General features: G+C 38.2%; 1 protein-coding gene across 4 annotated transcripts in view; it reads right to left on the bottom strand.

Moving 5' to 3' along the window:
• Positions 1-341: 341 nt before the first annotated feature.
• The window catches only part of MTDH (metadherin), a 60,182-nt gene continuing 45,351 nt past the window's right edge, over positions 342-15,172 (bottom strand). For 3 of the 4 annotated variants that reach the window (XM_059394907.1, XM_059394911.1, XM_059394909.1), the window contains 4 exons: positions 10,369-10,476; positions 6,811-6,948; positions 4,128-4,284; positions 342-3,470 (listed from right to left, as the gene is read on the bottom strand). In XM_059394907.1, the coding sequence (XP_059250890.1) occupies positions 3,400-3,470; positions 4,128-4,284; positions 6,811-6,948; positions 10,369-10,476 (474 nt within the window). In that variant the 3' untranslated portion in view covers positions 342-3,399. The remainder of the gene's footprint in view (positions 3,471-4,127; positions 4,285-6,810; positions 6,949-10,368; positions 10,477-15,172) is intronic. The other variant, XM_059394910.1, reaches the window with a different exon arrangement.

Here is a 15,172-nt window from a genome sequence, read left to right as displayed (position 1 = left end):
AAGTCACTACTGTTTGGGGACACTAATAAATAGTGCCAGATTTGAGTCTCATTTCTTTAACCTAAAAAGCTGATGCAAGTTAAACACTGCACCTGGTGGCGGTTCTGTCCGCTGCTAAGATGACATCAAGTGGAAGCAGGTTCCCACGGAGAACATCATGCGTCACGAATGGCTATTGTACGAGGTGCTGAACTCCAAATGACTTTCCACTGGTAAAGCCTGCAAATGCATCTATGGTTTTCGAAAGAAGCATCAAGAACATCACAAACTAATTGCCTTTAGACTAGCTTAAGATGCAAAATGACTTAAGTCCCTTCCCGTAAGAGAACTATAACGAGCAATTTAAACAAAACAGAAATGATTTTTTTATTTACAATACTCAATGCATTTTACAAATAACATATTTGCATTCCCTAAGTCTTTTGGAAAGTAATTCCAGTTTGTGCAAGGAGTTTACAGAAAAGTCTTAAGACATCTCTTAGACATCTTACACCTAAATTCTCAATTTTGAAAGATATTTCATACGTTAATAGAAGACTGTTTTTAATTAAGAAAAACTAAACTCTGTAGTTAAATATTGCCCTTCAATTATTTTTAACCCAAATACAAACTGGATTAGCTTGTGAAATAATACCATTAGATTTGGATAAATTATTTCCACTGCTCCCCCCACCCCCAAAATGCATGCACAAAGTAAACATGGTAAATTACATTAACGACATTTTATTTCAACACTTTTTTTTTTTTTTTTTGGACTCTCTCAACTATTGTTTTGCTCAGTCTGGGGTACATAGGTAGGATTCTAGTCTAGGGAAATCCTAAACCCCCGCTCCAGGATAGGGAAGGATTTTCAGTAAGCATGTGAGACAGGTCAGGATTAGGGAGATTTCTAAGCAGGTTCTCTGAGGAGCCCTCCTTTGCTAATCAGTACAAGGTTCCCCTTCAGGCCTGACAAAGCGCAAAGGGATCAGTTACCTCCCTGCTGACGGTGTGGGGAGCATCTAATGTAAGTCACCAAAGGACAATAGGCTCCTCCCTTTCCCCCTCCTCCCTGAATTGCTACCTTCATTTTGGTGCCTTTTGAGGTGGACGATGGAGAACAGTTCCTGTGTTCAGACCCAGAAACTGATTTAATGCCATATAAAGATCTGGAACAGGTAAAGAGCAATGAACAATGATACTTTAATTGTGCAAGAGTTTTCATCTCATGCACGTGAAAGAAAATTCCTTTTATCACTCATAGCTGCCATCTCTTAAAACATAAAATTCTTGTCCTCGCTCTGGAGCAGGAGAGGAGAGCCAGCGGCATCTCCACATGGATGCACCCGCTTGGCCACGCCCTCCTCCATCTCCACACCAGCTCTCTCCTCACAAGACAGTGTCTCTAACACCCGCTATAGGTGGCTGTCGGGGAGATACGAAGCCAGAGAAAGGAAGTCCAATGTCTGACACAGCCAACAAAATTCTAAGACAAAGAAATGGTGAGGTAGAGTTGAGAGAGTTCAACTGATTTTTCTGAGCATAGATCTTTTGGCACATTCTAAAATTATACAGACTCCTTCTCAAATTCTCCTCTGTGACACCTTTACAAAGTGCTGGCAACTTCAGGAATCCTTGGATCTAGTTAGGAAGTATCTATGTAAAGCTCACAGAATAAAGTCATTTGAAGAAATGCATTCCTGGCAGTTGAGCTTATTTACCCCAATATTGAAGCAAATAAACACAATGCTATCCGTTTGCTGAATTTATTTAAACAAATCAATTTAGAAATCTCATAGAATGAAACAAGACTTCTGACATGTAAACATACTGCCCTGTTCCTGAAACAGATGGTAACACCTGATAGAAGTTACTAATCGCTTGTTAGGAAAGCTGTCCGTTAATAAGGCCAGTCTTCAGCAGTTACTAAAACCATTGTGTTTCTTCAGCTTTCCTAGTGTGATGATGCAATACTATCAAACCACAATCAGATCTAATAAAGACAAGATTGGATGGACAGATCAGTACCATTGGTTACAGCTGTTCAACAGTTTCATTCTTGGCGCCACGTAAAAACAAGCCAATCACATCAAATAAATCATGGCTTTTTTTCTTTATCACAATTCACTAAGTGATGTTAATTATGGTCCTTGTCAAACACGTTTGGTAAAGACTATTTACAGTGTACATGGCTGAGCATGCACTATTTATAGTTACAAAGATACCTGCCAGTTTATTACAATAGAATTACACAGTGCCTGAAAATGGTGAAACATCTCACACGTCATTTAAATCAATAGTTTCAAGCAGAAAACGTTCCTTATTTGACCACGATTGCAATAATTACATGAAAATTCTTATAAAAACACGAATCCCCCTCAAGAAATTGATGCATATTCTACGCACTATTGGTTAAGGCAGTAAAAAAATGTATTCCTGATAACTGGAGGTCTTGACAATGTCAATTAAAGCTGTCTGACTCTAGTTTTTCATTCTCCATCATATACTCAAAGTTCTGTCTGTATGACTAATTTGTGAAAGGTTTCATTTTTAAAGTCGAAGAAGTATTAGCAATGAAGAGAAGAGTTGACGCTGGAAAAAAGAAACTGCTAGGGAAAGGGAGAAATGTTAAGTTGGACTTGGCCTGGAAGTTTCCAAATTCTAAACAAGAGCATTATTTGTGAGTCTGAACCTTCAAAGTATAAAACAAATACATATAGTTTACCTTTCTTAATTTAAAATATACTGAACTTTGAACAATTCAAGTAATGTAAGACTATCAAAAATAACTTCATAAGCCATACAAGCATCAACTGCATGTTCAATGTTTTAATTAAGAACTTTTTAAAAATTGTAAACTAAACCATGAGTTTAGTTAACAAATGATAAATGACCTTTTATTTGCACTTGTGATTCCTTTAATACAAATCGCTACCAACATATATGTAAAGATATGGCAGATTATGCACTTGATCAAAGCACTTTGATTTAAGCATAAAACAGATTCAAATGGTTTAAGTTCCGTGCATAAGATTGCAGATGCTGCCTACGCACCCGTAGGCAGCTCTCTCTAATCAGAATCCTTTATTCCTCAGCTGCAGATGAGACAGGGCACAAGCTGTTGTAAACAGGGCACTGCTGTAAAACCAGGATAGTATTTTTAAATTAAGATCGTTCTTGTTCAATTGAAAAGACTTTCCCCAAGTGTCTTCCAGCACTGGAGTATATTCTGCTGACCTCTGAATTTCATAAATTAACTTTCCTTTGATTCCATTTTTACGGTGGTTGTGTTCACAGTTTTGTTTTAAAAATTGGTTTAAATTTATATAAAACTCTGTACATGTTCACAAATTATTGCATAAACAGCATAATCTTCCAGACAGTGTTTGTAAACACATGTCCAATTCAGGAAAAATATATTCACGTTTCCCGTCTGGCTTTTTTCTTCTTTTTTATTTGTTTGGGAGATTCCCAGCTAGTTTCAGACTTGGCTAAAAGGACAAAAACAAAGAAAAAACAGTAGTAAATACTATTATGTCTCAAAAATACAAAAGCAGCATCAATGAAAACGTGCTTTGAAATCCACTAAGAATGCTTCAACCTTTACGTTTAAGTTTTCAAGTTCCAGAGACATGTTTTGTAGATTACTCTATGGCTGCCATCCTCTCTTCCTTTGAATCCCAATGTATTGTACTGGTTTATCACATGGAAGATATCTCACTGGTTTTGATCTAAAAAACCCATCATTAATACGGCTCAATCTAAGTAATGAAAACGAAAAATGGGCAAAATGGACACTGCAGGTAGCTGAAGGGAGAAAAGGAGGGGGAAAAGGGGCTCAGAACCATTCACAGTCCCAAGAACATGCGCATGGAGAAAGGGAGGGACCAGATGGACAAAGGATCTAGCCAATCCTCTGCCATCTCTGTCCCTGGCCACCCCCTCTTGCTTAGAGTGATTTCAGTCCCCTGGCCCTCAAAGCTGAGGTCCATAAGGTTCCAGGGAATCTAGCCTTTGCCAAAGGAGGACGGACTACTAATCGATCAGACTTCTAAGATCAGAAATCTAAATATTTCAGACTTCTAAGATATTAAGACTTACAAACAGTACAAAAACATACAAAAGAACCAGAAGTGAGGATTACTTACTCTGTGAAGGAGGCACACTATTTTGCTTAGTATTTGACTTGGATTTATCTGTCTCTTGTAGTATTGGTGGCACTTGGGAAGAGCTCTTGTCAGAATCACTTTTTGATAAAATAACAGATGGCTCGGTAGGAATAGCAGGTGGAAGAGTCTTGATAGGCTATTTTGGAATAATACTATCTTCAGTTCTTTTGTAAAAAGTTTCAAATAAAATTAAATAACACAGGAACAAGTAAACACTAAACGGTTTCCAAATTCACCAGCCGAAGCACTACAACTCATGCCTGCCCTCTAGTGGCATAAACAAACAAATCTTTACCTACAGTAGCCATCAATGTAAGTTGCGATAAAAATGGAAGAAAGCATAAAATTAAAAATGTTACAGAATCTCAAACAGGAATGAATAATTCCATTTTCATGAACCTTTACATTTTTCTTTTTCATTACAAATAGAACAATTTTATATTATTTTAGTGATTCAATGTTTTGTGCACTTCTTACCAACTCTTAATTCCTCAAAACTTTTTCATGTGGAAGACAAAAAGAAAAAAAGCTAATTTCTGAACTACCAGTAGATGATGCTTCCTTCTCTGCTTTTAGAAGGGTAAGGCAAACTCAAACAGGGCAGCAATTGCTTCCATTTCCTACCCATGGAAAGTGATGGGTCTCAGACAAAACTAGGGCTACTACCATTAAAAGAAGCAGTAAAACTTGGGTCCAGATTTTCAGAGTTTTATCTAGTCTGGTAGTGAAATCATAATGCAGAGGGCCTAGACTCTTATGCTCTGCTTCTCCTCTCCAACCTGGAAGCAGAAAGGCCTCCATGAGGCCTGTGAATGCATGGTCAGGAGAGGTAAGGATGGAAACTCTAGTCTCTGGAGTGCCTTGAGGTAGTAACAGAAGAGGAGATGAGATCAATTCATCCTTAGCCTTACTTACCATCATGATTGAATATGTAAACAAGGGTAAGTCATGTTTCTCTTGCCCTTTGTTCTTCAGGCTCTCTGGGTGTTAAGAAAGCTCAATGGAAAAGGAACTGAGAGGAGGAAGCTGTGTGCACGCAGGTAATTACAAGGATTCCTTCCTTCTATTTCAGGTACCCTGAAGCTCCATGTGTCTAGCTCGGTTCAGCTTTCTTAGTGCTCTCTATATTTATTTCATACCCCAAAGTTTTAGTATTTATTTCCAGTATTCTCCCCTCTATTCTTTCACTTAATCTATGTTAAATCACAGAAGGACTCAAAACAGTCTTTACAAAATGGCTTCTGAAAACGACTTACTTTGATAAATAAAACATCAAAATGTCAAAGGACTCTTTGTAGCCCTACAATTAAACCTATGCATGTACTGAGACCTCATCCTTACATCTCAAAAGGGAACTCTTCTCTTAGGGAATTAAAAGCATAAAAAACAAATAGGAAGTATGGTTAAGATTTTATTTTAGCACAAGACTGTTACCAATTACTTCATTTAGTAACTCAGGTTCTTTTTATTATTATTATTTTTTAAGATTTTATTTTTAAGTAAACTCCACACCCCCCCGGGGGGCTTGAACTCACAATCCTGAGATCAAGAGTCATATGGTTTACCAACGGAGTCAGCCAGATGCCCCTGTAACTCAGGGGCCGGTCTGAAGCTGTTTCATTAAATATGTACACTCCACAAAGGCAGAGACTGTTTTCATCTGCTTTGATCTCTGATACATCCTCAAAACCTCAATTACTGTGTGGCATGTAGTGGGTTCTCTACATTTTTTTGAATGAGCATATAAATGAACCATGCAACTCTAGCAGGATTTCATAGATTTCTGTGCAATTTACCTTTTTAGAAATTAGATTTTTTTTCCCCAAAGACTTTATTTATTGGGGCGCCTGGGTGGCTCAGTGGGTTAAGCCGCTGCCTTCGGCTCAGGTCATGATCTCAGAGTCCTGGGATCGAGTCCCGCATCGGGCTCTCTGCTCAGCAGAGAGCCTGCTTCCCTCTCTCTCTCTCTGCCTGCCTCTCCATCTACTTGTGATTTCTCTCTGTCAAATAAATAAATAAAATCTTTAAAAAAAAAAAAAAAAAAGACTTTATTTATTTATTTGGCAGAAAGATCATAGGTAGAGAGGCAGGCAGAGAGAGAGAGAGAGAGGGAAGCAGATGCGGGACTTGATCCAGGACTCTGAGATCACGACCCAAGCTGAAGGCAGTGGCTCAACCCACTGAGCCACCCAGGCGCCCCTAAATTTTAAAGAACTATGTGTCACTGGCCTAGACCTTTTGTAAAATGGTCCTTTCGGACACATCAAAATTTTTTACCAATGGCACATATTTCAAGAACCTGTTAAACAAATGTTACATTTGAGAGGATGGATTTCAGGAAAATGCAACCAGTGACATTTTCTCTAAGCAATCTATCCCCTGTATGTTTAGGTATTTAGTAGGAGAAAATACACTCTAGTAGTTCTGGTTTCACCACTGATAGTTACGCAGCTTGGGACAAGTTATTTAAGTTCTCCAACCTCATTTATATGATAGCTCTTACTTTTCTCATGGGGTTGTTATGAGGGTTAAGTTAGTGTATTTAAAATGCTCAGCACTTTATTAGTGATTAGCAATGCTTAGCATTTAGCGCTCTGATAAAATAGAGGAGTTAGGGCACAATTCTCATCAAAATTTTATTCCTTAAATACCAAAAAATCACCTGGCTATTTTTGATGAGTGCTTCAGCTGGATCACTAGTGCTTATGGTCTTCAAAGGAAAAGTCTTTTCCTGTTTTGGACGGACTTTAGAGGTATTCATTGGAAGCTCTTCTCTAATCTCTTTTTCTAATTCTGTGTCCTATGGAGAAAAGTAGTCTATTATATGATATAAATCACTCTTTTTTTTACTAATTAAAAATCGATTTGGTTTGTAGTATTAATGTGCAGAAGATATTTCAAGAAACTAATTTCACTTCAGTAACTGTCTAAACAGTTTAACAGAGCATATAGCAACAATCATTTAAAGATTTAAAATATACAGGCACATCTGGAACAACAGTGATCATCCCTGCTCTCCCCAGGGACTTAAATCAATTGGAAATTAAAAACCAATACACTCCCATCCCCAAATGTAAACGATTCTAATTTACAAACCAATTCAAACAAAATAAACGAGAATTTTTTTCTTTTAGACAAAATATACAGTGAATTAGGTGATACTTGAACTAAGACTTTAGAAATAACATTTCACTTAATGACTTCTTCAAGGAACAAAATATCTGTACATAAGTATAATCTGTAGATAAATGAGGCTGACATAGCAGAAAGTACATTTCAGTTCTGGGCTGCTGTAGCCTAGCTGTGTACTGTCAAGGACAAATCATTTCATTTCCCTGAACCTTAATTTCTTTGCTCAACTATAAAATAAAATGTGCCTAGATAATTTCTTTTTTTTTTTTTTTAAAGATTTTATTTATTTATTTGACAGAGAGAAATCACAAGTAGATGGAGAGGCAGGCAGAGAGAGAGGGGGAAGCAGGCTCCCTGCTGAGCAGAGAGCCCGATGCGGGACTCGATCCCAGGACTCTGAGATCATGACCTGAGCCGAAGGCAGCGGCTTAACCCACTGAGCCACCCAGGCGCCCAGCCTAGATAATTTCTAAGGTCCTATCCAAGCTTTACCATTTCCATTCTTAGGCCTTCAGATTTTATTTTTAAAAATATTTTATTTATTTAACACCGAGAGAGAGAGAGACAGACAGACACAGAGAACACAAGCAGGGGGAGCGGCAGAGAGAGAGGGAGAAGCAGGCTCCTATCCCAGGACCTTAGGATCATGACCTGAGCTGCAGCCAGACTCTTAACCTACTTAGCCACCCAGGTGTCCCAAGGCCTTCGGACTTAAGTTTCAACAAAGCAATTATAAAGCATGTTACATGCTTAGGTATGTGAAACAAATATGAACTAGAATACATTAAACAGGACCATCATTGCTCGTTGTATTGTTCTTTAGTCAACACACACACATGAACAAATGGCTAGGATGAGCTTTGAAAGTCTTTAACCAGTACTGGTAGTTTATAAAACTTCTTCAGGATGGTAGTGGGTTTAAACAGTAATGGAAATTTTATTGTGAATTTAAATGGAATGAGTAGCTCTGGAAGCACATATGTAAGATTTGCAATCTGAACAAAATTAATGTGAGGACATCGGTTAGTTTTAAACTAAGCTATACTTGAACAGTAAAGACGCCCACCAAACATGCATACTCAACTAAAAAGAACAAATTCCCGGGCGCCTGGGGGCTCAGTTTAAGCCTCTGCCTTCGGCTAGGGTCATGATCTCAAGGTCCAGGTTTCTAGGCCTGCATCAGCCACTCTGCTCAGTGGGGAACCTGCTCACCAACCTCCGCCACCGCCCCGGGCCTACCTCTCTGCCTATCTGTGATTACTCTCTCTCTGTCAAATAAATAAATATAATCTTAAAAAAAGTAAAATAAAAAATAAAAAGAACAAATTCCCAAATGTATTACAGATAGGATACTATGTTCTATGAACCTGACAACAGAATTTCAAGATGTCTCATTTAATTCTCTAAGCAACCTCCACAGTTAAGCCACTGGTGCAAAGAAAAACAAACGAACAAAAACTAGTAAATGGCAAAACTGAAATTTGAATGGAGATCCGACTCCAAAGCCTGTATATCTACTGTTATTTATTTATTTAAAAGATTTATTGATTTGAGAGAGAGAGAGAGACGGAGGGAGGGGGAGAGGAAGAGAGAGTTTCCAAGCGGACTCGGCAGAGAGCCGGATGCGGAGCTCAATCTCTCGACCTGAGATTATGACAGAAGCCAAAACCAAGAGTCAGATGCTTAACCAGCTGTGCCACTCAGGCGCCCCCATATTCACTGTTATTTTTTTAAGGTTTTATTATTTTATTTAGACAGAGAGACACACAGCGAGAGAGACAACACAAGCAGGGGGAGTGGGAGAGGGAAAAGTGGGCCCCCCACGAAGCAGGCAGCCTGATGTGACGCTCCATCCCAGGACCTTGGGATCATGACCTAAGCCAAAGGCAGACGCTTAATGACTGAGCCACCCATGTGCCCCCTCACCGTTATTTTTAAAGACATATCAAACATTTTAAAAAGGAGTATCAGAATACTGAAAGAACTTCCACAAGTTAATGACCTTTGCCAGTAAGTTGAAATATATAGATGACATCTATCTCACAAAATTGCTTTTAAAAGGAACTCACCTAATCCACAAACCAGAAAGTAGTCTTAGTAAAGGCTGTAATTTAAGTCACAGAAGTCCAGGAAGAGTTTGGCTAAACATAGTTTTAGATTTTCACATCCATTGGTCTCAGTTACGTTAACCTTAACACTCAACTATTACTGTGAGAAACAACTAGTACTGAAAATGGATTAGTGTCACTTACGAGGGGCTGTGCTTCCCTCAACAAAAAAATGAATGCAATTTGTATTTCCTTAAAAAGTCTTATGCAGCAACTTTTCCTGAAAAGAACAATAAATAGGAAAACTACTCTGTAGACTATCCTCTAGGAATTCTGGCTATCTCCTACATTTAAAGGAATAAAAATAACTAGCCACATGGCTATAGGTAAGGAATAAGATTTCCCTAATTTGTAATGTAATGGTGATGCTGCTTTCAAAGAGAAACCCATGCATACTTCTAGTAATCTAGTATGTTTGCAATTAAAATAGCTTTGTTTCCATCTATACTGTAATTTAAAAAATTTCCGAATAGGAGAGAGCCATGAAAAAAAAAGGAAGGAAAATGGAAGAGTAACATACGTTCAAAGTTTCTGTTAGAAGCCAAACAAGCAGAAGATTCTAAGATGCTAAAAGTGGAGAGCAAACTCAGAGTTAGTGACACTCTACTTGTGACCCACATGGCTATACTGAGCTAAAATTCTAACTTGCTAAATTTGTTTTTCAAAAGGCATTTCTGTATGTGATAAGTATTGTACCTTTTTTTCCATTTCACCTTAATATAAACCAAAATGCATCTAATTTAATTTATTACTTTTGGGTCTACACCTATGGTATGATTTTTTTTAGAGCAATACAGTTATTATTACAATAGGATACAAAAAAATCTTTAAAACATTCTGTAACTTTTTGAATGCTACTCAAGTAAACCTATCTCCTATATTGTGTCTTTCATCTACACAGTCTTAGTATCTACCTATTACCTTTTCACATTTGAGCAGCAGGTGCTTAGCGAATGACATCTGTCGTTTTGATACTATACCTGTGCAGGAGAGTTATCTTCACCTTGCTTCTTCTTTTTCTTTTTTTTCTTTTTCGACTTCCCAGTTGGAAGAGCTCCCTCTCCCTTTTCTTTATCATCATCTGAAACCTGATGTTAAAAGCGAAAGTATTAAAGTGAACAAATTGGTTTAGTTTTCTTTATTCACAAATTATGGCATAATTTCATTCATTAGGCTCAGTCTTTATCTCCCAAACGCTAAATAAGAATTAGTACTGTATAATTCTTATGAATCTAATGATAAAATGAATCTAAAATTACATATTTAGAAAGAACAAAGTAGATGGAACTTCATTCTCTTATTGTCTATGATAGACCACTTTTTTCCCTTACATCTTTCATCCCTCCCTGCACAGTAAATTAGAGAGCTGTGCAAGACTTGGTTTTTAAAAACTCATTGGATAAGGGCGCCTGGGTGGCTCAGTGGGTTAAGCCGCTGCCTTCGGCTCAGGTCATGATCTCAGGGTCCTGGGATCGAGTCCCACATCGGGCTCTCTGCTCAGTGGGGAGCCTGCTTCCCTCTCTCTCTGCCTGTCTCTCTGCCTACTTGTGATATCTCTGTCAAATAAACAAATAAAATCTTAAAAACAAAACAAAACAAAACAAAAACTCATCGGATAAGTGACTGTTTTATTTCAGAGTTTAAATGCAGAACTATTTGCAATAAAACTGAATTTAACCCTGTTAAGAGAATGACAAGCTACCAAATGGAAGAAAATATTTGCAAACCATATATCCAACGAAGGACTTGTGTCTAAGACTACCTAGAGAACACTCAAAACTCAATAGTAAACAAACAATCCAATTAGAAAATGGGTAAAAGATATGAACAGACATTTCATGAAAAGAGGACAGACAGGTGGCAAAGGAGCACATGGAAAGATGGTTCAACCTATTCAGGCATTAAGGAAATGCAAATTAAAATCACAATGAGTTCACTACACACCTATCAACACCTCAAATAAAAAACAGCAACAACAACTGCTGGCAAGAATTCAGAGAAATAGGATCACACATTCTTTGTAAACAGGAATGTGAAGGGATACAACCACTCTGGGAAACAGTTTGGCAGTTTTTAAATGCACTAAATATGCAGCTATTACACAACCCAGGGACTGTACTCCTAGCTACTTATCCCAGAAAAATGAACACTTAATGTTCACACCAAAACGTGTACACAAATGTATACAGCAGCTTTATTCACAATAGCCCCAAGCTAAGAACAATCCTGATGTCCTTCAACAGAATGGTTAAATGAGGTGTATCCCACCACGAAGTAAAAAAGTAAAAAAAAGTAAAAAAAGAAGTAAAAAAGAACCAACTCATGATACACAACAGTCTAGATGAGTGTCTAGAAAATTATGCTGAGTGAAAAAAGTAACAGTATGAAAAGGTTTCATGCTGTATTATTCTATTCATAGAACATTCCTGAAATGATAAAATTATACAGATGGAAACAGATTACTGGTTGCCAGGGGTTACCAGGGGGTTGGTGACAGGAGGAAAGAAAGGGTGGCTATAAAAAAGGACAACATGAGGGGTCCTTGCAGGATGGGAATGTTTTCTGTACCTTGATTGCATTAATGTCAATATCCTAGTTCTAATACTGTACTGAAGTTCTTCAAGATGTTACCAACTGGGGGACGCTGGATAAAGAGCACAGGGGATCTCTCTGTATCATTTTTCACAAGTGCCTGTCACTCTACAGTTATCTCAAAATAAAAGGCTTAATTTAAAAAAACTGAACTTGAGATGGAAAGGCACTGAAAGTAACACGCCGCATGACAAAAGCAGTGAATTAGACCAGTTTAATTAGTATTCATGACAGCCCTTTACACATACCATATAGTTGGACTTTTTTTTTTTTTTTTAAAGATTTTATTTATTTGACAGACAGAGATCACAAGTAGGCAGAGAGGCAGGCAGATAGAGAGTGAGAGAAGGAAGCAGGCTCCCTGCTGAACAGAGAGCCCGATGTGGGACTCGATCCCAGGACCCTGAGATCATGACCTGAGCCGAAGGCAGCGGCTCAACCCACTAAGCCACCCAGGCGCCCTAGTTGGACTTTTCTATGAAGAAAATGCTTTTTGTTTCTTCTGCACAGATGACACCCAAGATTCCCAGCCTATCCTTCTAGGACAAAATAATGGGGTAACTACAATTTCTCTGCTCAGCAGCATAGTCATTAGGATGACTCTGAAGGTCTTGTGAACCACCAAATAGTTCACAGAAATTATTAGCAGATGGAAAAACAAAATCTTACATAAACTTAGCTAAGAAATGTTTAGTACAAGTTGGTTGCCAGTTGTGGAGAAACTTCCATAGAAGTTTCACCACAAGCTCATAGTGATTAAAATACCATGTGAAAAAATGCATCCTATAAGGAATATTCAGGTCAAAAGGACTCTGGTCAGTCTATTTCTCAGCTAATTAACAACCAATTGTAAAAGAAATGTAGTTCCTTATGGCAAAACACTATTTTTGCTCATGGGGAAGAAGGCTGAAATCAATTCCACACCATATTTTAACTCACACAACAGAAACTGACATTTTGCCACATATATTTTAGATTATTAAACATTAATGATAAACTTAAAATTCCTCTGCACTCCTTCCCAATTCCCATTTCCACACCATCTCCCCTAGAAATGAACCATTACCATAAACTTCTTGTGTGTCCATCCACTCAAGTTTCTTTTTATAAATTCTTGCTTGTTCACACATACAAAATATACAAATGGTATCATACTGTACACCTCTCTGTAAACCTGAGTATCATTTCACATTTTTGAGATTCTATTCAAGTTGATATTAATGTAACTTATTTCATTGATTTTTAACATCTAATATGCGACTGTACAAATCTATCCCATTTTATTTCTCCATTCCTTTACTGATGGGCATTTAAATGGTGCCCCATTTTTGCTAAGAAAAATGAAAGATGATCTCTGAATATGTTCTCAGAAAAAGAACTGCAATGATATGATATGTAACAGTCTTTACTCCATTCACTGATTCTACTCTGTAATTCTGATGATTGGGCATTAAGGAAGTTTTAATTAGAGAAACAAGATTTTTGGTTGCACATTCACTAAACATTCAACAAATATCAGAAAGATTACGGTGTGTTAAGATACTGTACCATGAAGCTTTTCTTTCCTAACAGACTTTATTTTTTAGAGCAATTTTAGGTTCATGGCAAAACTGAGAAGGCAGAGATTTCCATATACTCCCTACCCCCACACAAGCGCAGCTTCTCCCACTATCACTATCCCTCCCCAGAGTGGTACATTTGTTACAACTGATGAGTCTACACTGACACACGATTATCACTCAAAGCCTCTAGAGTTTACCCTAGGGTTCACTCTTGGTGCTGTACATTCTACAGCTTTGGGAAAAATGTGTAATGACATGCATTCATCATTACAGTGTCTATACAGAGAAGTTTAACTGCTCTAAAAACCCTCCATGCTCTACCCACTCATTCCTCTCTCCCTAACCCCCTCAACCTTCACATTACCTATCACATCCCCCTCTACACCTATTTACACCCTTAGTAATAAATCCCATTTCTTTTTTTTAAAATGTTTTTAAAAAGATTTTATTTATTTATTTTATAGACAGAGATCACAAGTAGGCAGAGAGGCAGGCAGAGAGAGAGGAAGAAGCAGGCTCCTTGCTGAGCAGAGAGCCCAATGTGGGGCTCAATCCCAGGACCCTGGGATCATGACCTGAGCCAAAGGCAGAGGCTTTAACCCACTCAGCCACCCAGGTGCCCCAATAAATCCCATTTCTTTTTTTTTTTTTTTAAGATTTTATTTATTTATTTGACAGAGAGAAATCACAAGCAGACAGAGAGAGAGAAAGGGAAGCAGGCTCCCCGCTGAGCAGAGAGCCCGATGTGGGACTCGATCCCAGGACCCCGAGATCATGACCCAAGCCGAAGGCAGCGGCTTAACCCACTGAGCCACCCAGGTGCCCCATAAATCCCATTTCTATCTCTTCCTTTCTCTGGTCTCTAAAGATCAGAGGTACTACCATTCTATTATACTAAAGGCCAACCCCAAATCCACTCATGTCCAAGTTTCCCCCACCTCTACTGTCAGGATCTTACTCTATTAACCAAATCTCCCATTTATGTTTAACCTTTACTTTATTCTAGATCCTTTCCCTCTGTGTCTACAAGTAAGTTAAAGCAGGGTTGACAAACTATAAATCTGGCCTGATGCCAGTTTTTGCAAATAAAGTTCATTTCCATATTGTCTAAGGCTGCTTTTGCACTACTGTATGGAACTTTAACAAAAAGTCTACCGACCCTGCACTAAAATCTCTATCATTAAAACACAAACACCAGGTGCCTGGGTGTTTAACCCACTGAGCCTGAACAGTGGCTCAGTGGGTTAAAGCCTCTGCCTTTGGCTCAAGTCATGATCTCAGGGTCCTGGGATCGAGCCCCACATTGGGCTCTCTGCTCAGCAGGAAGCCTGCTTCCCTCTCTCTCTCTGCCTGCCTCTCTGCCTACTTGTGATCTCTCTCTCTGTCAAATATATAAATAAAATCTTTTAAAACCAAACCACACCAAACCACACAAACACCCCCCAACAAAACCCTTCCTGATACTACAGTGTGCTCTCATCCACTACCTCTCCTCCATTTCTATCCAAACTTACTTTAGAAAAACCTTATAATTGTCACTATGCTTCCCTAAACATTTACTCAGCTTACTGCAATATGGTTTTTGGTCCAAGATTTCTTTCCTTTTTTTTTTTTTTTTTTTTTTTTTTTT

Source organism: Mustela nigripes, chromosome 3, assembly GCF_022355385.1.
Source record: "Mustela nigripes isolate SB6536 chromosome 3, MUSNIG.SB6536, whole genome shotgun sequence".
In the NCBI taxonomy this organism is placed as follows: Eukaryota; Metazoa; Chordata; class Mammalia; order Carnivora; family Mustelidae; genus Mustela; species Mustela nigripes.
The sequence above is the reverse complement of the archived record's forward strand: the minus strand, read 5'-3'. Positions and strand labels throughout refer to the sequence as shown.